The sequence below is a fragment of the Ammodytes marinus genome (assembly GCF_949987685.1).
Source record: "Ammodytes marinus genome assembly, chromosome: 10".
NCBI classification, from domain to species: Eukaryota; Metazoa; Chordata; class Actinopteri; order Uranoscopiformes; family Ammodytidae; genus Ammodytes; species Ammodytes marinus.
This window is the reverse complement of record NC_137214.1, coordinates 4,532,605-4,553,565: the sequence shown is the minus strand read 5'-3', so window position 1 is coordinate 4,553,565 and position 20,961 is coordinate 4,532,605. Positions and strand designations below refer to the sequence as shown.

The 20,961-nt window shown below is 41.8% G+C and overlaps 2 protein-coding genes across 5 annotated transcripts in view; one reads left to right on the top strand and one right to left on the bottom strand.

Annotated features, from left to right (window-relative positions):
* afap1l1a (actin filament associated protein 1-like 1a) overlaps positions 1–6,950 on the top strand; it is a 42,562-nt gene extending 35,612 nt beyond the window's left edge. For all 4 annotated transcript variants that reach the window (XM_080035243.1, XM_080035242.1, XM_080035241.1 and 1 more), the window contains exons 15-19: positions 38–140; positions 1,894–2,064; positions 3,449–3,624; positions 4,141–4,266; positions 5,580–6,950. In XM_080035243.1, the coding sequence (XP_079891369.1) occupies positions 38–140; positions 1,894–2,064; positions 3,449–3,624; positions 4,141–4,266; positions 5,580–5,606 (603 nt within the window). In that variant the 3' untranslated portion in view covers positions 5,607–6,950. The remainder of the gene's footprint in view (positions 1–37; positions 141–1,893; positions 2,065–3,448; positions 3,625–4,140; positions 4,267–5,579) is intronic.
* Positions 6,951–9,731: 2,781 nt separating this feature from the next.
* Positions 9,732–20,613, bottom strand: gabrp (gamma-aminobutyric acid type A receptor subunit pi; the record flags this gene model as incomplete). The annotated part of the gene is made up of 8 exons (XM_080035201.1): positions 20,520–20,613; positions 18,073–18,140; positions 17,415–17,632; positions 13,996–14,078; positions 13,461–13,598; positions 12,570–12,722; positions 10,881–11,074; positions 9,732–10,088 (listed from the first exon to the last, which is right to left on the bottom strand). The coding sequence occupies exons 1-8, from the start codon at positions 20,557–20,559 to the stop codon at positions 9,732–9,734; spliced, it is 1,251 nt and encodes a 416-aa protein (XP_079891327.1). The 5' UTR covers positions 20,560–20,613.
* Between the last annotated feature and the right edge of the window lie 348 nt (positions 20,614–20,961).

Here is a 20,961-nt window from a genome sequence, read left to right as displayed (position 1 = left end):
TCCTCCCATATGTGTAATGTCTCTCTACTCCACCCAGTCAGGGCAGCAGTCTGGGAGTCAGGGGAAGAGGTCCTCCGGTTTGTCCAACAGTGAATCTGACAGGACCAAGCCTTCGGTCTCCCTCAAACTAACAGGATCAAGTAAGGCTTATTTAGAGTAAAGTTTTCAATAGTAACACTGCTGTACTTATTTTATATGCAACATATGGCTGTACTGCTGGTGAAGAAGAGCCTTCTCTCTGGCTACACTTACTTATGATTCTTTAAAGGTCACATATTATTTTCATTTGTACGTTCAACATTGTAAATAGTATTTTCTACTAACTGTTTTCATGGTGTAGTGTCCAGATTTTTGGCTGAATCTCCTCCTTTCAGCCTCGGTTAAAACGCTCTGTTTTAGAGCCTGTCTCTTTAAGCCCCACCTTCCAAAAAGCCCAGTTTGCTCTGCTTGTTTGAATCTACAGTAACTGCTAGTTAGATTGAGGGGGATTCTGCGGGGTGTGGCTAATCACAGGTGGAGGTAGTGTTAAATTAGGTTGGTAATGAGGGGGCGTGGCCAGGTAAGATGTATCTCCCCTCACGAAGGAAAACTGACTGGGGTTTTTGAACACAGGTTTTTAGAAAGTTGTTTTTCTCTAGACATACCAGGAGTCAGGGACCCATATCTATGTTTAAAAAACCTGAAAAAGTGTATTCTGCATGATAGGTGACATTTAACTCATGCAGTTAACTTTTTTCACATTCACATTTATTTAGTGTTTCAATGATGATTCTCATTAGAGAAACGTATATTGAAAGAGTATTCTTATTGTTTTTCCACTTGAAAGGTGCAGAGAAACAAGGAGCGTTTTAATTCTAGGGCTTTTTCTAAAGGCAGACTGCACTGCACACATCACGTGCAGGGTTTGATAGAGTTAGTAGGGTAAGAAATATATTTACGCTTATACAACGGATCCTCGCTTTAGCCTTTCTCTCAGTTAAGAGACTCACTATGATGAATTGGAAAATTCATAAACGAAACTGCTTTAGCATCGACAATTGGGTAGGACTTTACTGTTAACGGAACGGGCACTAAAAGCCTATAGGAATTTCACCTTGGAGATAAATATACATATACATGAGTTTACTATTATATGGATCTGCAACATGGCAGCTTTTATCTGGCTCAATGCTCCCCCTTGGTCCTCTCTCCACTCAATCTCCTCATTACCTAACTTCAACTTTATTTGTCTCTCCCTCCCTGTATTTACCCTGAGGGTATATTGGTTTAACACAAAACAGAAAGACAGATAGACAAGACCAGAACATACATGAAAAACATACATAAAAAACAACCTTAAATGCAGGAACCTTAATTTCCGTTCATAATCCCTTCCGTCCCCACACGCCTCTCCCATTCGCTCCGTTGTGCGAGCGGGCCTCTGCTGTACACACACAGGAGAGAGGAAGGTCCTGAGTTATGGAGAGCGATCTAGGTGTGGTCTGCTGCTCTGGTTCACACAGGCATTCACCGTGACACATCAAAGAGGCAGAGCTCTCCAGGGCTGAGAGCTTCAGGATGTAACCTGAGATTTATTGCACACTCACATTAGACCCGCTGTCTATCCCCCACTGACCTCTTCTTCTGCAGGATTGTGTGTGTGTGTGTGTGTGTGTGCCCGTGTTTGCGCGTGTGTGTGTATTTTATCATATCATTGCTCTTTCCCAAAACGTCTTCATTTCAAATGATGAATAATGTCATATCATTCTGTGCCATACGGTTGCTATGACGCTTGCTATGGAGCTATGGAGCATGACATTAGCGATGGACAGGCAGAAAATATGGCTGTTAAATGTTTGGTCTCCTTCCCATAACCCTTTGCTCATTTGACCCTTGATCTCTCCAACCCCCCAGACACAAACCAGTACGGAAGGTATGGGAAAACCCGGGCAGAAGAGGACGCCAAGCGCTACCAGAGAGAGAGGGAGGATCTAGAGAGGGAGAGGGACGGCATACGCAACGCTCTGGTCACCCTGAGACAGGAGAAGAGAGAGCTGAAGGATGAGCTCAAGACTCAAGCCTCGGGTAAGGAGACGGCCAAGATAGAAACACAGAACGGATGCCGCGGGAATTCGTCTCAGTCTTAGGGTGTGCTCACACTTGGCCCAGTTGCCCTGTACCGTGCCTAAGCATGATTGCCCCCCCCCCCCCCCCCCCCCCACGCCCCAGCTGGCCTGTACTCGCACTGTCTGCCAATCTGGCAACGTTTATTGTATGTAAAACAATTGAATAAACCTGCGTCACTCATTCAATTAGATTTTTCTCTGAATTAACACAAACATTTGTTGCAGAATTCCATAAATGTTCCAGTGTGTGTCTACATACCAAGTCCAGTCTGTGTCAGTGCTCTGAGGCTGACCCGTGACTTGCTTTATTACAGGGCCATGTGAGCAGACAGACAGTTACCCCACAGGGAGAAGTCAAATACACATCATTGCTTTTATTATTAAATACTAACTGCATTTCCTGTAGTTTCACACAGCATGCTGCCGGAAGTGCTGCTTTATATCAGATAGTATCATATACTGTAAAAGTAGCTTACCACATGGTAAACCCCATTTAAATTAAACATATACATGTTTCAACAACACAATAAATCAAAGGGAAATGTTCTATCTATATACACACAGTATACAGTATATATATATTTAAAAAAAATCATATTATTGATATATATATTCACTATTATTTTATCATATTCAGATTTTTATCATTTTTACACTCTTCACTCTCATTTTAGTTTTTATGCGTCGATGCCGGCGCTACCTGAATGCCAGAGCCATTATGTTTTTTGGGTTCTCTATCTGTCCGTTCGGGCCATTATTGTGAGCGCAATATCTCATGAACGCTTGGAGAAATTTTCCTTCAAACTTTGCACAAAGGTCGACTCTTACTCAAGGAGGAAGTGAATATATTTTGGAGGTCAAAGGTCACTGTGACCTTACATTTAACCTGCGTTCTGAATCGCATACTCTTTCTTTTTTTCTATTCTACATACTACATCTGACGATAAAAATAATCTAGTTAGGATGCAGTAGGCATACTATTGGGACATACTTGTACTTATTTATTTCATCATAACATCGCGCCTTGATCTTGCCTCTTGCTTTTACATCCGTCGCTTCCCCGGTTGTTTACATATGGAGGCTTCGTCGATGTGACGTCACTGCAGGTGCACACTGGATTATGGGTCAGAGTCACCCAAATAGCATGCGGTTTTCAACACTAAAAATCTCGGACGGATTTAGTAGACATCCGGCTCTTTCTAACCATCTTAAATCAGTCCACAAGAATCGGGACATCCTAAATCTTATTTTCTACCACACTAAATAGTAGAGTATGCGATTCAGAGCGCAGGGAAAGACTGCTTTTTCTAACCCTCTGTTTGTCTTATTGTGTTGTGGAGCAGAGAGGAGGAAGGCCATCCTGGACAAGCGTGTGTCCCAGTTGGAGGAGGCGTGTCGGGCTAAAGAGGCAGAGAGAGTGGACCTGGAGCTCCGGCTCACTCAGGTCCAAGAGAACCACAAGAAGAGCCTGGCAGGTTCAGGGCTGGGTGCACCTGCTGGGGCCAAGCCACCCGCTAAGGTAGAAAGACGGTCACACACATGCTTTTTTTCAAACGTATTGACTATTTTAGTTAGGTTTAAAAATGTCTGTTTACGTTTTTAATGCTCATGCTGTACATAATGTTAACCACACCATATGGCGTATACATATTTCTATTATATTTAACAGTATATTCTATTACATGTAGAGCATCCTATTTCACTACAGTTACACTTATTTGTATTTCCATGTACAGTATTGTATTTCATTTACATTTAATTTAAGTCATTTGTATTCTAGTTAATGTTTAGGGTTCACCTTATCGCCACACTTTTTATCTGCACTTGTCTGCACTTGTTTCTACCCCTCTCAGGTGTTGCTCTCTTCACTTGTGTGTTTCTCTTCTACATTTTCCTCTTCTATATTGCATTGTTGAGAGGAGCCTGGGACTATAGCATTTCATTGCCAGTGACTGCTGCTGTAAAAGTTGTGCACATGACAAATATAAACCATTTTGAATATTGAATCTTGATATTTCTGTTTGTGTTTGTATAGGCTTCCAGCAAAAAAAGCCAGAACATCTACAGTGACTCTATACCGGTGAACTGTGCCTTAGAGATGCGCAGGAGACCTCCGTCTGTGTATGCCTCTTCAACGGGGACCGTCATGCAGAAGGCAAAGGTAATTCTCTCAGCCATAAGACTATGAGCCTTCAACTTTAGCCTGAACGCTCCAGAGCCCCTTAGGTCGTCTACTTACAGTCCCCAGAGTTGGGACTAAACAAGGAGAAGCAGCTTTCAGTTTTTATGCTCCACATATCTGGAACAAACTCCCAGAAAAACTTGAGGTCTGCTGCAAAATTCAGCTCTTTTAAATCAAGTCTGAAGACTTTTCTGTTTCCATTTTAACCTGCAATTGTATTGTATTTAAATGTTCTATTTCTATTCATTCGTTTTTTTCTAATGTGTCTTATGTATTTTAATCTTGCCCCTGTAAAGCACTTTGAATGGCCTTGTGTCTGAATTGTGCTATAGAAATACACTTCCCTTGCCTTGCCTTTAACTGAATCACTCATCAGCCTGTTATTATAAAGACATTTCTCTGAAGCTTCTCGGGGGGTTAATAGAAGCACAGCATCATCTCATGGATTCTCACAGTTCACACAGTTGGATGGTCTGTCTGTGGTGGTGGAGTGAAGTCATTTGCAAAAAAGTTTATAATCAAGTGCCCGGTATGTGGGAGCGTACAGTATATTACTAAGAGTGATTATGATCTAATGGGATTATGTCTTCTGCTCTCACAATACCAGTACTAATATGTCTATCTTAATGATAACAACATAACTGTAAACATTTTCTTGACTAAAGGTCAAATGCAAATAATTTTGAGCATGAATTTTGACGCTTCTGACTACCGGAAGCGACGTCTTCGAAAAATCGAAACCCCGCTTCAAAAAATAAAGTCGATAATATGGAAGATTGTTTTGACACTATAAACGTTTGATACTTATTATTAACGAGCTAACGGAACTTTTATCTTTTTATTTAACCTTTATTTATACTCAATATATCATTGAGGGGTGAACCTCATTTGCAATGATGTCGAGAAACAAAAACAACCATACATACAATATACAATGTAATACATGAAATACACAACAAGCATTTTAGACAGAGGTGTAGAGTGGCTAGAAATAAAATAAAATTGGTAAAAGTACAATACGGCCTAATTAAAACAGTTACAGTTAGAGTTTGGCAGATTTAAGATAGTATGTTTAAATTGGTTAAAGGATATCATGGTATTCATTTGAATTTGTTGCTGTAAAGCTGTTCGAGGAGTCAGGGGCACTGAAGCTAAAAGCTGTCTTTCCCAGCTCAGACCGGGCTTGTGGGACACAAAACATAAGCATGTCAAATGACGCGCCTGGTGTCTGAAAACATCTGCCCTCAGATGGATTTGTCACTAAATCACCTATATATTCCCTCTTTCTACAGGAGTGGGAGTCCAAAAAGGCAACCTAACTGTGGCATCATGGAACGGGCTGGAGAAAGAATGAATGAGTGAAACGACAGGATTGGACTATATGTGAAATGAATCTCACTCAAGGAACATTGTATCATCTAAATCCAAAAGCACAGACTTGTTTGATTTGGATCGCTGAGGAAAACAAACTGTAATGAAAGAAATTGGCCACTAGGTGGAGGTACATCTCAATGAATATGTACTCTTGTCTTCCCTAGAAGGACTGTCCACGTACTCTCATTGCCTTTGCATATTCAAATGTTGCAAACACAAAAGAGAGTTTGAGAAAGAGAGACAGAGAAAAGGTGTTTTGAAAAGCACGGTGAATGCAGAATGCTTTATGGTAATGGAAAGGCTGGTCATTGTTAAGGTGTTTGGAAAATATGAGGCAGTTCAAGCCAGGATGTGCCCTTTTATATAATATGTTTTTTTTTCTTGCCTGTATACTGTAGAGTAAGCCAATGGCTACTGTTTTTTTATGTTTTATACTTGTATACTGTTCAAGGATGTTTCTCATCATCATAAATAATAAGTAAGTTAAGAATAAGTTACTTTTATTAGTCAATGGTTCCATTGAAATGTGTCTTTCCGCATACCGCATGGTATTGATATATGGTATGGATTTGTAAGATCTTTTTTTTGACTGCTTCTCCTCTCAGGTTGAGGCTGTGCAAAACCCTCTTCTGAATAATTTAGTTATGCCGCTTTTCCACCGCACATGTAGCTCTACTCGACTCAGTTCAACTTGGTTTTGGTAGCAGCACGGGTCGTTTTCCACTGTAAATAGTACCTCCTGAACGTGGGCGGGGTTGTCATACAAAGGGGCAGAAAGCCGACTCCGGAGCCAAGCAGCAAAGCGGAAATTGTGAGTAAAATACAACAGAATGAAGCCGGTAGTCTCTGGTCAATCAGTGGCCAGCAGCCGCCGACGTCACCTTTTAGCATCGGCTCAGCTCGCTTGGAAACTAGAGCGAGGCGATACAAAAAAAAAACAACCGCTACCAGGGACCAGGTACCATGTTTTTGCGGTGGAAACGCCAAAAATGCGAGTTGAGTTGAGCTGATACCATGCAGTGGAAAAGCAGCATTAGAACTAAATCCTACATGGAGTTGACCCTCTGTGGCACACAGTTAAACAGTCCCTGCTAGTGAGAGTTGAGTGACTAACAAAGGGCTGCTATTCAGTGACACGAACCAATCATTTTATCAGATCGAGAAAAAATCACCTTTTATATCAATTTCCTACGTTATTTTAACAACTTTTCCTTGTTGAACCCGTGGTTGACTTTTGCACTTTACTGTTCTCCTACCTGAATGAGAGGATAATAAATGTGTTTCTTATTCTGAAAAGCGTTTGATCGTTCATTATTTTTTGTTGGCGATGCAGACACTGAATTTATTCCACATTAAATCCAAGCCCCAACCACAGCGATCCACTTCAGCATCCAATGCAGAAGTGACAAACATTGCAGTAGCTTCCGGTGGCCACTACGAGGTGGTACCAAAAGTGAGCAATTATTTGTTGACTCATTTGTTAAACAGGCAGTTTTCACAGTCTTATTAAACCTATTTAGTCCAAAAAATACATTCTAGTCTGTATGTTTAGGTCATATCTCCATGACAACACTGAGGGGGGTGAATTTTTTTTCTAGCAGGCTAGTTTTTATTCTTTTGGAGGTTAAAATGTATGAAGCGTATAGCTGTCACTCAATCTCTTGAGTGACAGCTATACGCCCGTTGTCCCTCACTTCGCCTTGGAGGTATACGTCAGCTAGATGGGCGTATCTCCCTCCCCCGACGTCACATTACAGCCCTTTTTCGGCAAGAGGAGTGAGGCGGGGTAAAAATCTCAAAAGCTGGCGACGAGCAAAAGCCAGGAGAATGGGATGCAGTAGGAATAACTGAGGTCAGCCCGGATGCTACGTCCATTTTATATACTATCTATGATTAAAATGCAACACATTCTCAAAGACTGAACAATTAATTTAATTCCACATGACACGCTGTGCAGTGAATATGCTCCCATACATCCAATGTATCAAAAGCCAAAACAAGTTTAAAATCCTACATACGAGTACACTGTATGTCACTCCATCTAGACCAGTGGTTCTCTACCGGTGGGGGGGGGGCGCGGACACTCTACCGGGGGGGGGGCGCGAGGGGGATGAAAAAAAAAAAAAAAAATCTTAATCTTAATTTTTTTTTTTTTTTTTTTTTGTAATTTAAATTTTATTCCTGATATGTAGCCTAGTTCAGAGATGATATGTATTTTTTTTCTTTCTTAACTTTTTTTGATAGGTAGTTGCCAAGTTCATCACACAAACACTCCAATCCACTGATATGAGATCAGTTTGCAATTTTCAAGTACTGAATTAATGGTAGGACTGTGGCCACTAGAACTGGTCTCTGGTCAGCAAAGGTCTTGAAAACAGCATAAGTGTGCTTGTGACATGCGTGCCACCCATGCATGTGTATGGGCACGTGTCCCAGCAGATTTTTTAAATCTGAATAAAAAAATTTAAGTTTGTAGTTAGCAAGTGTAACATGTTCTTAGGGCAGAATTTCATAAATAAAGGTTTATTTTTTTAGCAAGATATTTGGTCAAAAGCTAGTGGTCATCCGTCCCTCTGTCCAGTTGTTAGGCATCTGGCTGCTAGCAAGTTATGTTGTCTTGCTAATTTTACTATTCATCTGAACTGAAATGAATATTGACTTTTTCCTTTATTATCTTCGCCAGAATGCACCAGAATGCTTAGATTACATGTTAAAAACACAAAAAAATATTCTGGGGGGGATGCCCCCAGACCCCCCTTCAGGGGTTTAGTTTTCTGACAAACATTACAATGGATACTAACATGATTTGGGCATTTGGGATTATAAATCATCTTTGAATTGGTTGTACAGCATATCACATGCTATTCATTCAGGGGTGTGATGGCCACCCCACTCTAGCTCTGTGGCCCACCTTGGCCACCCCCAGTCAAAATTTCCTGGAATCGCCACTGAGACACACACAACTCCGCGTTCAGGCTGCACAGCACATTAATCGCAGGTAGCATTTTGAGCTAAATCTGGCCACTTTCCAAATCCAAGACTCAATAGTTGAAACATTCTCTGAACTGGGTTGTCAGACAGCAGTGTTTCCCATTGATCATAGACTTTGTTTTGTGAAGCTTTTTCATAACAGGTATACCTATTGTAGAATTTATTCTGTGTATGTTCTATTTAGGCTACTATTTTCTTCTCTTCTAAGGAGATTTAAAAAAAAAAAACATTTCCTCAGTGTCACATAAAAGTGCACCAGAATTTAACGTTAAATTATAAGAAATTTCCGGACCCCAACCCTAAACCCAATGTTCAACTCAAAGGTGCGCCACTGGCCTAGCCCTTGTGATAATAACAATAATAGAGTATCTATCTATCTATCTATCTATCTATCTATCTATCTATCTATCTATCTATCTATCTATCTATCTATCTATCTATCTATCTATCTATCTATCTATCTATCTATCTATCTATCTATCTATCTATCTATCTATCTATCTATCTATCTATCTATCTATCTATCTATCTATCTATCTCTCTGTGTAGGGTGGTGTGTGTGTGTGTGTGTGTGTGTGTGTGTGTGGGGGGGGGGGGGGTGTCAGGGTCGGTGGGGGGGCCCAACTGCAATGACCCAGCTTTGGGGGGGCCCAGCTTGCAGAAGGTTGAGAACCCCTGATCTAGACGATTCAACGCAACGCAGTATAATGTGAGCAGTTCAGGGAAGCCTTGGGTTTATGGCTGGTTAACTCATCCTCATATTTTCTATGTCACAGATATAGGTGTTGTATTGTCAGTTCTATGCTGGTAGCAGTCCATTCATACATAATGAATAATAGCTTGCAATATGGAGTGTGATACAAAGAAGAAACTGACATTACTAATTGAACTGCTTTTTATCTTTTGGTAGGGTCTCCCCTGGAGCAAAAAGGTTTTCTACATGTGAAACAGAATGCTTTGTGTGATCAAGTTTAAAAATTGCGGCAGTGGCAACTGGTCCTGGGTCTCTCTCACATGAGGAGGTAGAGTTAGCTTCAGGGTGGTGAGATGAACAATGCAGCCGTAGCTTGGAGACACACTCACAGAAAGAGATAGTACAGCCAGTAGAGGACATTGACAAATAGGAAGGCGGCGGGGAAAAGGGTGCGGGAGTGGCGATCGATGTTGTGCGGGTTTTCCACAGTGAAAACGGACACGGCTTTACGTGACGCATGCTTGACTGATGAGCAGCCGCAGCACTGTCCCTGCTGCTGCTGTGTGTGCTCCTTGGTTGTTGTCACAGTGTTCTTACTGCTGCCAGCGCTCTCTTCTGCCTGGTCCGTGAGCTCCTCCTCTGCACTGGAGCCCACCTCCAGACACTGCTGCTTGGTCTGGGTGGAGGTGACCGCGGGGATGGAGCCGTTTCCACTGGATTCGTTCAAATCCCTCATTAGTTCCTGTTTGGATAGACAGACAGGTAACAAAATGTGCTCTATATACAGTGGAGGAAATAAGTATTTGACCCCTCACTGATTTTGTAAGTTTGCCCACTTACAATGAAATGAATGGTCTATCATTTTAATGCTAGGTTTATTTTAACAGTGATAGACAGCATATCAAAAAGAAAATCCAGAAAATCACATCAAAAAAAGATAGAAATTATTTTGCATTTCATTGAGTTCATTCTTTTTTTAAAGAAGAATAGGCAACAATATCAGTCTGTAGATGGGCAAAGCTGGTGGAGACATACCCCAAATAGATTTGCAGCTGTAATTGCAGCGATAGGTGGTTCTACAAAGCATTGACTCAGGGGGCTGAATACTTTTGCACGCCACACTTTTCGGTTTTTAATTTATAAAAAAATTTAAAACCACGTTTTCATTTTCATTCCACTTCACAATTTTGTGTTGGTTTATCACATAAAATCCCAATAAAATAAATGTACGCGTATTGTTATAACATGACTAAATGTCCAACATTTCAAGGGGTATGAATAATTTTGCAAGGCACTGTATATAGAAAGATATAGAGAAAAATTGCAAGTATTCTGATTTCACAGTGGTCGATCGTTTTAAGTTGAGCATGCTAAATGCAAAAAGGAGCACGAGACCAAAAACAAAGTAAGCTATTTATTGAAAACTCAATTTAAACTCAATATAAACTCTAACAGGCTGCTCATCGGCTGATCGAAAGTTTAAGACCATAGCCTTAAAATAACCGGATTTAAATGTAGAATATTTTTTTCTCACCCTGTGTATATCCTCAAAGGTGCAGTGCTGCATGGTGTAGAAGTGAGCACAGGCGTACTCCAGCAGAGCACCGAAGATGAAGGTGAAGCAGATGCCCAGGTAAACGTCGATAGCCTTGATGAAGCAGTTTGCATTGGGCAGGGAAGTGCGGGCGCCCATCATCAGAGTGGTCATGGTCAGGACTGTGGTCACTCCTGGAAAGAAAGAAAAAGCATCACAGCATTTTAGTTTTTGTTATGTTTGTGTGTGTGTGTGTGTGTGTGTGTGTGTGTATGGTTGTGTTTGTGTGTGTGTGTGCGTTTGTCTGTGTGTGTGTGTGTGTGTGTGTGTGTGTGTGTGTGTGTGTGTGTCTCTCTCTGTGTGTGTCTTGTGTGCGCGTCTATCCCTCTCATTATCTTCGTCAAACTCTGCTGCTCACTTTTCTAGTTCAGTTGATCAGTTGACTTAAACCTGAAAATCTAAATTTGGAATTACATTTTTTTTAAGTCAAGCAATAGGCGGCCATTTTTGGACAAATAATTCAGACGGATCGATGTTATGGTAAAACACATGGATTATGTTAAATTATTCAAGCATTTATGCTGCTTTGGTGGGGTAGTATTCCACAGAGTATAAGATCATTCATAAGGTCATACAGTTGTAAATCAATATATAATGAGGAGGATGATAGCCTATAGTAACATTGACTAAAGGCTGCATCTCACTGGGCAGCGACTGTTTAAGACAAGACTGCATTCGCGAGGGAGTCTCTAAACTGTCTTGAAACGTTCACGAGGGTCTCAATTTCCTCACATGAGTCGCAGAGCCTCGCAGTCCTGTCCCTTGAATTTTGGACATGTAAAAAAAAATTTAGCGACAAATGTTCTCTCAAAATAGTCTCAGAGTCATCGCAGGTGTGACACACGCGTCGCAAACCCTTCTCAATTTAGTCTCCGCGAGTAAGAAAGTGCGAGAAGTGTGAGACAACTTAGCGAGGGTTTGGCGACATATGAAACTAAATTGCGACTGATTTGAGACAAAAATGAGACTGACATTCTGTTCGTGCGACGCTCGCCAGACGTTCGCAAGACATTAAGCACTTTTGAGTGCGAGAAAAGCGCTATATAAATTAAATATATTATTATTATTATAAATGCGAGCTCCCGGCAAATTTTGTCCAGAACATTCGCAAATGTGTCGTAAGTACCAACTCAGTGAGACTGCAAGTGAAAATTGTCGCTAATTCGCATATTTTCTCGCAATTTTGTGTCTCCAACTTGTCGCCAACAGTCGCAGCCCATGAGATAGGGGCTTAAAGGTGCAGTGTGTAATATGACATCAACAAGAAAGTTCTACAAAGTTCTAGAATGCAACACTCCCTGGGTAACCCCAACCCTTTCGAATAATAACAGAAGCTACAGTGGCCTTCAAGGACAAGAACAATTCTAAATTTTAAACAATGCACCTGATGACATTCCAACTATGACACTTTCAAGATGGCGGCACTAGGCCTTGGTCCAAAATATGCAGAAATATGGACATATATGAGACCCTTTCTAAGGGAAAAAATAATAATTCTAAACATTTTTTTCAGCTATTATGCACTAAATTAAATGTACTTATGGATATTATAATTACTTTCTACAAAATCTGCTAGGAAATAAAACCCAAAATTCTACACACTGCAGGTTTAAGAGTAGTGGTACTGACCGATGCAGGTTCTAGCTGGGACAGAGGCCTGGCTGATCCAGAAGGAGACCCATGAGAGGACCACCAGCAGAGTGGCGGGGACATATGTCTCCAGGATGAAGAAAAACACGTTCCTACGCAGCGCAAAGTGGAGCACCAGCTTTGGGTACTGTCCTGTGAGTGGGGGACGGGGGGGGGGGGGGGGGGGGGGGGGATGGGGGGGGGGACACCAACGATACATAACAATTATAATAATAATATCTTTATTTATATAGCACCTTTTAAAAACAATGATTTACCGCTTTAACAAAATACATACGAGCAAGTACAATCAAGTAAATACAAACTCATCAAAGTAAAAACACAGATACAAAAGATAAATACACATACTCATATACACACAACAAACCAAAGGAGATCAATAGTTGCTAGGGTAAAAAGACAGTGAGGAAAAGAATAAAAAAAAAGTGCTCTAGGAGAAGTTTGCTTTATACACAGTTGCATCTCAAAAAATGTGATTATCATTGAAAAGTCCATTGAAGGGTGAAACTTTCATCTATTCTATATTCATTACACACATGGAAGAACTGCATGGTAGTTATTTCTTTTGTTGTTCTTTTGATGATTACAGTCTATGGATCATGGAATAAAAAAAATCCAGAATCTCAAAATATTAGAATATGACATAAAACCCAGAAAAAAGGATTTAACCAAATGTCAACCTTCTTCTTATTATTGCAAGTTCATTTGACTGTACAGTATTTGGAATACATCTCAAACGCATGAAAGTTTCACTTATGAGACGACAGAAATAATGAACTTTTCAGTTGTTATATGTTTTTCTAGATGCACCTGTAACTCAATGGCGTGTAAGGTGGGAGTGTTGCATTGTGGGAGTTGAAGTCTCCTAACCTGTCTCGTACACAGCCTCTGACACGGATGTATAGTAGCTCTCCACGGTGTACTGAGCCAGCCGCAGTGTGTCCAGACCCTTCACTGAATCATTCCCTCTGGTCCAGTTGAACACCACATCCTGCAGGTTGTAGCCCCCTAACACACAAACACACACACACACACACACACACACACACACACACACACACACACACAAACATACACAGAGAGATACAGATACACAAACTAGAAATGTCAATCGCTGATTTCATAATAGTACAATATTAAATGCATTCATTGGACAATGATATATCTGCCGATATCGCAATGTCTGCTGCTACACGACTGATCCTATTTGATTCAGGGGCCTGAGCTTGATATGAGACGATATCATATGACAATGTAATACAAACTTTATATCAACTAAAAAAAATCCATTGTCTCTAACTCTTGATACTCACTACACCGAGTATGATGAAGATGACGATGATGATGATGATGATGATGATGATTATGATGATGATGATGATGATGCTGATGATGGTTTACTCACAGCTCTCCAGCTGCAGAGTGCACACCTGTCTGTCCATTGGATACTTGGTCAGGTCCATGTTGCAGGCAATTGTTGCCGTAATTCTGTGGATGTATGTATAGAAAGATCACGAGTCAACTTTATACCAACATGGTATGCCCATAACTAATCCACTGTCTAGTCTGTCAAGATTGTATTAGCCCATTTGTTACGGCCCTGGCCGTATGTTGTTAGTTCTGATTTGTTCTTTGCTGTTTTCCTTTATTTTTTTTCCTGAGTATGGTGTGGGAGTGAGACCTCTGCTTGTGAATGAGCTTTTCTGTACAGGTGCAGGTGCTGGTGATTGACTCCGTAAGTGGCGGAAGCTGATTGGCTCGCTCTCAGCCTCACGGCATTCAAAAGCTGCATTCCATTAGTAGTTGCACTTCCCCTCGTTCATTTACCCTCAGCCCTTGGTATGACGTACCAGCATACGTTGCACGGAGGGAACTTGGAGCGCGGAGGGAAAGTGGGCGGGGGAGGAGCGGGGGATTTAAATGGAACCCACTTGCCCTTGTACTCCATGTTGTACTCGCAATGGACCGTCAGTTACATAGGTAGTTCTGAATGCAAATAATACAGAATTATAGCATTCTGCTAAGGTAGCCTATGTTGCAGAAAGCCATTTCCATAACATAACAAACATTGCATTTCGACATGGTAACTCAGAATATCAAGATATTGTTACTTACACATGTAAATTGTTTGCTCCGACGTATTTTCTTATTTCTGAAAAATCTGTGCGTGGTGGTTTGGGGATCGGGGAGTGGGTATTTTCGCATTTGTGTTGTGTCTCTGTTTTCCCCTAGACAGGGGCATAACACCATTGTAGTAGTAACTCCTCATTACTTCTCATTGTCATTAAAAAACCTCAGCCTCATACTTTTAACCAAATAATTTGAATCTACAATACATGCGTTTGTTTCCATCTGTTCCCACAGCAATGTACATATTGAGATGTTGTTAGCAAAGCATTTCCATTAGAAATGCAATGTATTATTCACATGGCGCTGCCAATATAAGTTATGATGCATATTAACTCTATTGATATCCTTTTTTTATTAATGTCTCAATGGCAAATTTCAGAGCCATTTGGACATCATGGCGTACAATTAGGATTAAAATGGTTACTGCCACTTCATTAAATGTAAGATCCCAGCAGACATCTTAAAATCCTTTAAAATTGGTTAATTTCATCTTTCAGTGAGTCAGACTTATTCTTACACATTTTTAAGAAAGTCCCTCAAAGCGTTCTTGAGATATTGCGTTCAAGGTTACAGTGACCTTGACCTTTGACTTTGTGCAAAATTTAAAGACAATTCCATCCAAGCGTTCTTACGGTATAGCCCTCACAAGAATGGCCCAGGCGCACGTACAGACATACACAAAGGACTGACAACCTGAAAACATAATACAAATGTGCCAATTCGTTAAGAAAAACAAAGGAACGTGACAGATTTATGTTTCTGTGACATCAGTCGGACTGTTGTGAATCCATATGTGTTCCATATATTCAATAATGACAGTTAAGGAATACCCAGAGTACCCTGTTCTTAAAGGCCTACTTCACCAGTGGGATTATGAAAGTGTATTGAACTCTGAGATTCTATGTAGTATAAATGTGCAATTTTTTTTGAAATCGGTTCATCCTAGCCTGAGAAAAGGCAGAAAGAGTGTTTATTGTCTCACTGTCCAACCCTGCAGTTTGCCCAGTTGTGACATTACAACTGGTGAAGTAGGCCTTTAACTGCCCTTTCTGCCTCCATGAAGCTGTTTAGTCATAATACAAATGTGTGTCACTTGACTGTGCCATGACAGATTAGACGTCAATGTGTCACTGAGGCTATAGGGACCACGCCAATCTTCACTAACACAATGTGAACCATTTGAAGGGCATGAGGAATACTCACATTCCCTTAAAGGCCAGGACACACCGGCCCGATAATCGCCGTCGGAGAGTCTGGAAGGGGCGGGGACACGAATCTGTTTGGTGTGTGCCGTGACGTCGGCCGTCGTAGATGACGTCGGGCTTCTTTTGTGTTCAATCGGCGGTGGGCAGTCTTTCAGTTGGAGCAATTTGATTGGTGGAGGGCTAGCGAATCAGTGAAGCCCGGAAGTGAGGCGGAGCACAAACAGCTAACAACAGTTAGCCATTGGTTTAATGTGTTTGTTTGTTTCGTTCAGCGAGTACTCACATGCATCAACCCTTGTTGACTGCTCGACACCATGCTCGACACTCTCTGCTAAAAACGGTGCTCTTTATGGTCCATAAATATAAATACGTATTTCTATCTATGTTTATGGTCTAGAGAGCTGTCCCATCATTTCCGGCTTCCATATTTTTTTGGGCCACAATACAGATTAGCGCCGCCTGCTGTTATGGAGACATTACGTCCCGCGCAAGCGCAGAGCGTACGGAAAGTCAGTAGTCGGCTCGGTGTGTTCTTGGCACTTTTTTGGCCACGGCGGGCAGACTGGAGCTGCCTGAAACGGCAGACTCCATTATCGAGTAGTCGGACCGGTGTGTCCTGGCCATAATCGGGCGTCGGACATCGTCGGAGAGTCTGGAGGGGGCGGGGACACAAATCAGTTTGGTGTGTTCGTAGATGTCATCGGGCTTCTTTTCAGCCGATTCAACATGTTCAATCGGCGTCGGCCAGTCTTTCAGCCGGAGCAATGTGATTGGTGGAGGGCTCGCCCGTCTATGCTCTGCCACGGCAGCGGAGCAGATATTAGTTTCACTTTTATCAAACATGATTTAGGAAGCTATCGATAAAATCGGAGAATGTTCGGATTGTTATGTAGGCTAAACACAATCAGCAAATAGCATTAGATTGTCCGTGCATGACGTTTTCACATGTTTTCAGAAATAGTCGAGGTAGTTTGGGCAAGGAGCGGACACAGGTGTGTGTGTGTGTGTGTGTGTGTGTGTGTGTGTGTGTGTGTGTGTGTGTGTGTGTGTGTGTGTGTGTGTGTCTGCAGCATGCATCCTCTCCGTTATAATGACAGCCTACATGATGATAACAGCTACTTAATGTCATCCGGCGCAAGCGCAGAACGTACGGCAAGTAGGTAGTCGGACCGGTGTGTCCTGGCCTTTAGGTTATATGACTGAGAGATAATAGATGGATAGGTGTATTTTTTTGTAGAACCCGAGGCCAATTACAAAGAATCAAACTAACCTCTTCTTACAAAAATCTGAAAAAAACATGTATTCTATTTTGGAGAGCTTATTTTGTGACACGAACAAGAGTAGAAAATGTCACAGAATGTTAAATCAATGCACCTAATCCTTTCACACATTCACATTAACAGACACACACAACACACACGCACACACACACACACACACACACACACACACACACACACACACACACACACAAAGTAGTAGCCTATACCGTAGGGCGTAGAGAACAGTTCCGTTGCTGAAGATGCGTATGAGGCGATTCTCTACGGTGACGTCGTGCAGGAAGGAGCGCTTGGAGTCGGGTATGAACGTGTCGGGGATCCAGAGCAGAGACACCAGCCGTCCGTCCACGCTCACGCTCCCGTTGCCCGGGAACACCAGCCGCGAGTCACACCAACGCTGACGCAGGAAGATAGTCGCGGTGTAGTCCTGAAAAAAGTTGATGAACAGAACATGGTACTTTTTGTGTTTCATTCGTCCCCCATATTTTCTTTGCCAAAATCACCTCTCATTAACCCACTGTCACCAACAACAGCTGGAATAAAGTTGATGCATGATTGAGACATGGGATTAAGATGACACACCTGTATACTGCGATTCTTTAGCGGGCAGGCTGTGGATGCTTTATAGTGCTTTACTGTGCATTATGTATATGGATATATTTATACTTTTTTCTTTTTTTCTCGTACTTTCAGAAATCCACTCCTTGTCTTGTTGACAAGACATCTGCCTTGTTTTTTAAGGTTTGACCATGGACTGCTGCTGCTGACTTAGATGCGCTTTGTTCTGTGTTTGTATTCTCTGTCTGTTCTTACATCATTAAACATTTAAAATACAAAAAAACAGCTGGAATAGTTAGTATAGCCTACCATGTTGATTTCAGAGATGGCATCAATGCTGGCGATATCAAGACTCATTCTAATCTCCACAGGACCCTCTATTGCAGACAGAGACACGGCACAAAAGTCTGTTTTCAACCAGAGGGATACAACATCTCATATTCACTTTCATAGCTGCCAAGTCTCACTCTTTGGCCGTGAGACACACGCAAATCAACCAGTTCACACTCTCACATGCCACACCTCAAATTTCTCACGCGGAGAAATTAATCCCCAAAATAACATTTGTTTTGCGGGACTTTTATTTTCAATTTCTTATTTTGAAAAGCTAACAGACATGAGTGCCGTGACTTCCTCTTTCTGAACGCGCGTTAACGTTAAGGTGCGAACACACTAGGCATTTTACACGCGTAAGATTTACGTGCGTAACGCGGCTAAAATGTTGCTTGATCATTTTGTGTCAAAAAAGGTTATACGCGCGTAATGTGACGAGTCTCCCTCCCGATATTGTATTTCCCTTATCAACCATGGCTGCGATCAGAACCGACCCGACACAACAGCGTGCATGTCCACACAAAAACAACAACAATACGGCCAACAACTGTGCCAAAAGACAAACTGAACAGCACAAATAGCCTAGCATTAAAACAGCATTGCATATTCACGGCAGCTACATAACAAACACAGTTACAGCAGCATCGGTGCACGGCGGCACAACATAAAGGCAAGTAGCCAAAATTACCCTACCTGGCTGTGACAGGGGACCGTGACAGGGGACCGTGGCTGGCGTAGATCAACACCGGTGCTTCGTGTACTTGTCGTGAAAGTCCCGCGGACAGTCGTCATGTTTGGGTTCATAATATGAGGCGCTAGCCGCCCGCACACAACAGGGTGAGTTAACTAATGCTATACGGCGCTAACTTTGTTTATCGGCTAAAGCACAGCTACACATATTCACTGAATTAACCAGGAAGTCCATTCTCCTGGTTTACTTTCCCCACGTATTCTAACCCCGAGCGGCTTCATACAGCACCGGCCGCCGCAATACATTTCCTCCTCGGTGTCTCGCATCAGCCTCTGTGTACAGTACACTGTTCTCCGACCCTGCCAATGTATGTGACGTAGGGTCAAGCTCAACGCTGATTGGCCAACGCGGCTAATCGTCTCGCGTAGGAGCAACAAAAGTTCAATTTTTTGAACTCCTCGCGTAGCTATACGCGCGTAATATTTACGCACGTAAAGCTACGCGCGTAAAAATGTTGCTTTAGCGCGAGTGAAAATGTTGCTTTAGCGCGAGTGACGCATTTACGCGCCATGTACGCGCGTAAACCAATGGTTCCCTATGGAAAAGGGGCGGGTTTCATACGCGTCTGTACGCGTGTAAAATGCCTAGTGTGTTCGCACCTTTATGCTTTGATGTGCACTGTGCATTCGAAGCGGGAGGCGAGGGCGAACCCCCTACCTATACATTCTCTTCCGAGGTGTGTGTTGATAGCGTGCCAAGTTACCGCTGATAAGAATTGTGTCCCCGCCGGCCGGTGAGCGCGCATGCATCAAACATATTCCCTTCAATTTCACTCAAGTAAATTCAGAAGATCTTTGGATCGTTTTGTATATTGTTTTTGGTAATTTAGTTTGAAAATTAGGTTTGCAAAGTAACAAATGGCTCATCCGCCAATATAAATGCTTTTATTATTCTGTGTAATGAACTAGCCTATGTATTGCACATTTATAGCACTTTTCATAACACAAATCAAGGTAGCCTAAGAGGAGGGACAAAGTAACCCAGATGTTTTATTTTAGCCTAGTAGTTTGCATTGGTGTTGAACTGTTCCCTAATTTTTTTCTTCTTTGAATAAAGCCTAATGCTGCTAGTAAAATACCACCAGCCACTCAACCCTCAATAGTAGACATGATATAGAATAATTACCTTTATTACAGTTTAACCAAATGTCTTAACAATAGGCGACAGGAGATATTTGAAGGCACTACATGCATTGTAGGCTATTCAATTACATTTGTGTCAGCCAAACCGTGAATGTTCTCTTTTACTTTACATAAAAATGAATGCAGAAAAGGCACACATTGCTTCATAAAAATTCACCAGAATGCAGGAAATTAAGTGTTTAATGCTCAAAAATTTCGGGGGGGGGGGACCCCCAGACACCCACTTATAGTATGTCCACACCCAATGTTTAATTAAAACCTGTCCTGCAACTTTGCAATTCATGAATTTGTTTATTTTAATAAGATTTTTGATGTGTTATCACATTTTCCAATTGTCTTTTATTTCTGATTTATTATGAACAATATGTAAACTCACAGGACACTAGCAAAAATTAGTGGGTGGGGAGAGGACACGGTTTTGGGTCCCTCGGACAAAAAATCTCACTCCAAACTTTTTGTGAAACTTGGCAGCCCTGACTTTCTACATGTAGGCCTACTACCAGTCTCAACATCAAGCTAAAGTCCTATACCGTTGAAATTGGGTCGGAGATAGCGGTTGTATCCTTTCATTAGCTTCTGAATCGTGGGCAGAAGCTGCGAGTCGTTCCATTCTCCCCAGTGGTTGTTCGGATGCAAACAGTCTCTTGAAACGATTTAATAGACATGAGAAAAAACAGGGAGGGATGGGGAGAGAAAATTGACCATTAATGTTTGTGCAAAGGCTAGTATATGCCAAGGTATTACATTTTTCAATCAACTTCGAAGTCGCTCTCAGCATTTGTTCTTAACCCCAGACTATGGCTGTGTTCGAAAAAGCCCTACTAACTTCCTCCCTCCTACATACTCAACATGTATATACTAGCCTACATACTATCTACTTAACGATCGATTGTGTATGCGATCGTTAAGTAGGACTGTTTACACTGAAATTAAATGAAGTACGATGGTCTGGTAGGACCAGGCTAGCAGACA